The sequence below is a fragment of the Typha latifolia genome, chromosome 4 (genome assembly GCF_019914945.1).
Source record: "Typha latifolia isolate L0001 chromosome 4, TyphaL0001v2, whole genome shotgun sequence".
Lineage (NCBI taxonomy): Eukaryota > Viridiplantae > Streptophyta > Magnoliopsida > Poales > Typhaceae > Typha > Typha latifolia.
The window spans coordinates 7,868,462-7,873,525 of NC_133089.1; the positions used below are offsets into that span (position 1 = coordinate 7,868,462).

Here is a 5,064-nt window from a genome sequence, read left to right on the forward strand (position 1 = left end):
TTTTTATCTAAAATCCTATTAGTATTATTTTTGATATATTGAAAAGCCTAATCAATATCTTACAACTTTGTTTCTAATAATAATATTCAAATTCTAGCTCTAATATAGTCAAATACGTTGAAAAAGATAACAATTGTAGTTTAGTCGATACCATTTGGAGTTTAAGTGCTTAATTTGAAAATTAATGAGGGTTTTGAATTGAACTAACCTAAAAGTGGTAAAGTACAGTTAACCCAAAATTTAATTAACGGAATGGCATTTTTGAAATATCATAAACCCTTACAAAAGGGCGGGATGATTTGAATCGCGACATTTTGTTGCTTCCATCTTCATCCCTCTTCAGCTGCCGTCGCCTCCAATCTCACAACTAACTACTCATCGTTCTTCTTCATCCCAAATCTTCCTACTATCACGAGGTAAGTGATCAACACAAGCTTCGCGCTCATCCTTCAATGTACGTCAAATTGATGCTGGATTTTTGCATTTTTGGGCTCCTAAATCTCCATCCCATCATTAATTTTAGTGAAAGATGAGGAGATCCAGATCCCCTCATCTTGCCGATGATCTCGTTTATTGCCGCATACTCCCTCTCCTGCCGGCAAAAGTTCTTCTTAGGCTGCAATGTGTATCACAGAGTTGGTGCCAGGTGATCCGAAAAGAGTCTTACTTCAGTTATCTGCAGTATCTGCATGCACGTCCTCACGCACTTCTCCTAGCTGACGAAATGCCCGGCCCAACTTTGGCCTCTCGAGACCCAGTATCCGTTGGCTTTCCAAGTTTATCTTCTCAGTTCTTAGACGAGCATGTCACTGTTCTCGCATCATGTAACGGGATTATCTGCATTGAAATGTGGGGCTTCGGTTTTGCATACGTGGGAAATCCTGTTTTGAAGCTTTGGAGGCTTCTTCCTCGACCTAAAGATCACACCATAAATTTGGAAGAGAGTGTTGGTTTATCTGTTTTTGCTACTGAGTCTAGTGTCGTCTACAAGCTAGTTCATCTCTTCTACATACTTGGCACAGATGGTTCCAAATACGGGGAAGTTGGTTTTGAAGTTTTTTCTTCAGAAAGAAGAACGTGGGAGGTATCAAAGGAGAAACTTCTTTTGAAGAGAGCATCCATTTGTAAGTCGTATGCTTATGTGGATGAGATTATGTTTTGGGCAGGCTTTGATCAATTAGTGTGGTTTGATCCAAAGGAAGAGCGTTGTGGCACGTTCCGATTGCCATCAAATATTAGTAGTGCTGGCTCTTTCCTAATGGGAGAATGGAATAGCAGGTTGAGCATAGCACTTATGACTGATTTTGAAATTCAGATATGGTGTTGGAATCAGTCTTCTTGGTCCAAGCTGTGGTCACTGGCAATTGACAAAATCACTCAACAGAACTTTGAGCTTTTTTCTCCCATATGCCAGAAAATAAATCTACTAAATCGAGAAATTGAACCATTGGAGGTGTCTATGATTACCTTTGGAGTTGATTACATCATACTTCAAATATATGGAAAACTGCACTGCTATGACACAAGGACTGGTAAAGCATGGAAGCTTAAGAGCAATCGACCATCGTATCCATTCATATCATTTCCGTATGCCAATACACTTTTACCAATTTAGAAGTACAACAGTATTGTAGATAGCTAAAACAACAGTCATGATTGACATTACTACCAAGAGTGCATTGTTTCGCACTTGTTAGACAGAGTAGTAGTATTTCAAGAAATACCTCCATTGTTGGGCTTTCTACTTGCATTCATATTTTTGTTTCATTGAAATCTACTGTCATTAAGAAACAAATAGGCCTGTTTCTTCTTCAAGTTGAATAGTAGTCTTTAAATTGATGTAAACTGATGAGTTTCATGAAATATGGCTGAACCATAAGAAGTATATTTTAGAAGAAGAATCATTATTGTTGTTTATTTTTTAGTCAGATCTTTTATGATCAGAACAGTAACACATAATCTTGTGTTGACCAGTTCATACTACAATCCCTTCTCATTTCTGGGTTGCTTTTCTGGGTTGAATAGCCTTGGTCCTAGGTTTCAAAGGGTTGTCTTTCTTTGCAATGCTTCGACTCAAAGGGTTGCTCTTTATGTGTTCTTTTGATTTACTGAACTTCTGACTTGCAGCTTCCTTTAGTTATCTAAATGTTCCTTTTTTTAATGTTTTCCTCTTATTAGTCTTAGTAATGTCCAACATATAACATTTCAAGAACAGTCGAATGTGTGTGTATTATGTGCATTTCTTGAGAAGTTCATTTTATTTACTCAATTGAGTCAATTCTTAATGATTTTGCAATGATTTCTGGAACACTTGTCCTCAAGGGCAACCAACATAACACAATATTAAAAATAATTCCTATGAGCTGTTTAAATATTTCAGCAGGTTCACTGACGAATATGTTGGCAAATAAAACAATTGTTTGCCTTAAATGAACCTTCCTTGATATTTTTTTAAGCATATATTATTTGTTAAAGAAAATTATATTTCGAAGTCTTACTATGCTTTGTAAGCCTTCTTGATGACTGTGGGCTCCATTTCTATCTCTAGGGCTATAGGATTATTATACCAAGATACAACGTCTTCGCTGAATGAAACAAGTTAATGTTACATATGGAACCTCATAGAGTTTGATTTTGCTACTATTCCAAGGATAGATGTAAGATCACCTTATAAGGTAAGGATAGAAAATCTTTGATACTGGTTAGGATGTTACCGGTTTCAATACTACAAGTTTCTTCACTTAATCATGAGTAGGTGTACTCTAACCATTAACAACAACAAAACAAACATATTTTTTTTTATAGACTTTAAAAAATCTCTCATTCTTGTCTTTTGGTAGGCATAGTTCGCTCCATTAAATATTGGAGGCCTAGTTGAAAATTGCGCATCTTTATGGAAATCTATTACCTATAGAGGATTTCTCTCTCAAGTAAAAGACTCCTTACTCCGATACTAATTGGAAAACCTAAATACCTGGCTATGATTTTTCGAAGCTCGCTTAGTGTAAATAATAATAGATAAATAAGCAAATATAAACATCAAGATTTTTATATGAAGAAATTCAAATTGAGTAAAAAAATCACTAAAATATGATAGCAATTTATAAGACTAACTTACAAACTCTTGTCGATACCCATGACTCTATCTGACCCTCTTGCTCGCTAGATCTCATGAATCATTGCTTTTTTTGAATATAAAATTACGTAATGCAAAATTTGTGGACACAAAACACTTTAAAATATGATGCATGATTTAACTTTAACGTCAAGAAATATAACTTGCAGAAGAACACTAATATATAGAAGACTGAAAAAATAAAACTATGTTAGGTTTTTAATTGTTGGCAATTGTGTACAAAATATTCTAAGTGTATTTTTACATGTATGTGAGCTTTATATAAGTCTTATTGGAGAAAAGCTGTTGAGTTCACATCGCGTTCACAAACGCGTTCGAACGCGGTGCGTTCAAAAATGCGTTCGAACGCGGGTACTTGCGTTCACACAAACCAAGAGCTGCGTTTACAAACGCGTTTGAACGCGGGTACTACGTTCACACAGACCGAGAGCTGCGTTCATAAACGCGTTCGAACGCAACCTGAAGAATTCAAGTTGTCACGTTCGAATGCACTCAGGCCTGTTCGAACGCACTCAGGCCCATTCGAACGCACCTGAGATCAAGTCATGCCGTTCGAACGCACTTGGGCCGCGTTCAAATGCACCAACGAAGTTTGAAAATCTTAAACTTTCTTGAGTACGGATAAGACTAGGATTTGGCTCTATCTTGGAGATCATATATAAGGATTGTGATGCCCTATCTCTAGTGTGGTTGAAGAAGCATTATTGAACGAGACTTCTTGTGGCTACATCGGTTCTTCAACTAACAAGTTTCCACTCATCTAAAAAAGTTAATCTTTCGTCTTAAGGGCTATCTAGACGAAAGATCAATCTCGAGGGTTACTGACGTTGGACTTCAATCACGAGAAGCAGTGAATCGTGGGTTCTAGCAAGCAAGATTGAGAGGAACAAAGTCGTTTGGATCGACGGGTTGTTTTGTGAGTTAGTCTTGTAACTGCTACTATTCTAGTGATTGGTTTTGATCCGAGTTTGGATTCGTGATTTTTTTCCTATTTGGGTTTTTCCACATTAAAATCTTGGCGTTCATCTCTGCTTTTGTTCTTAATATTTCTACGGACTTTTACTTAAGCAAACGAGTGATATCATTGCCTAGTATTTAGATACATACTTGTGTCTAGGTGTTTTTCAAACTAAAATAAGTCAAAATCAACAAATTTGTATATTCAATTCTGCAGGTTGGGTGCGCATACCAAGCAGTGTCATTCGCACTCTAGCATGAAATTTACATAGAAGTTGCTATTGTTCAGAGCTTGATGCACACTAAATTAGTTGTTACGATCCAGCTTGATGAAGTTGCGAATGAAATTCGAGATTAGTCCCAGTTCAGATCAAGGGTAGAACTTTCGATAAGAACTGCGGATGATCTAGTCATCTGATATATTGTTCCTCTTTAAGTAAGCGATACAACGCAATCAAAATCATATCGATTAGAGGTGTAGATCAAAAGTTATAAGGGAAATACTAACCATTGGTTAGATTGCAGTGAAATGGACGTGATTAATAGAAGATAAAATAATGGTTAGGTATTGGGGGTGACAATGGCAGCGATGGTGGGGTAGAGCATTAAGCTAGACAAAGGGGTAGAGATGGACCGATCCTTGAGAGCTAAGGGGGCACGATCAGATTGAAGGAGGAAGTAGACAATATCCAATGATTGATGCCATTGGAGGAATGAGATAGAGGTATAGGAAGGTAAAACTTTAATAATTCATCAATAGTTCAATCAAGTTGCCTTCCACATATTTAGAGGCTAACCTAACAAGCAAAATAATCAAAAAATAGCCCTAAAACAATGTAGTTCATCGATCACATTCGAACGCGATAAATACGTTCTTTGTATTTGCGAATATATGCAAGTATTTCAAGTCGGGTTCAAATGTGACTACCAGAAATATTTATTCTTCCAAAGTAAGAGTTATTTCCTTTAAG

General features: G+C 36.7%; 1 protein-coding gene across 1 annotated transcript; it reads left to right on the forward strand.

The window, feature by feature from the left end:
• The first annotated feature begins 316 nt into the window (after positions 1 to 316).
• Positions 317 to 1,748, forward strand: LOC140787132 (F-box protein At5g49610-like). The gene is made up of 2 exons (XM_073135910.1): positions 317 to 416; positions 524 to 1,748. The coding sequence occupies exon 2, from the start codon at positions 530 to 532 to the stop codon at positions 1,613 to 1,615; it is 1,086 nt and encodes a 361-aa protein (XP_072992011.1). The 5' UTR covers positions 317 to 416; positions 524 to 529; the 3' UTR covers positions 1,616 to 1,748.
• Positions 1,749 to 5,064: the final 3,316 nt, after the last annotated feature.

Bases quoted from the DNA above. Each gene is read 5' to 3' on its own strand.
- LOC140787132 (XM_073135910.1), top strand. From the start codon at position 530: ATGAGGAGATCCAGATCCCCTCATCTTGCCGATGATCTCGTTTATTGC.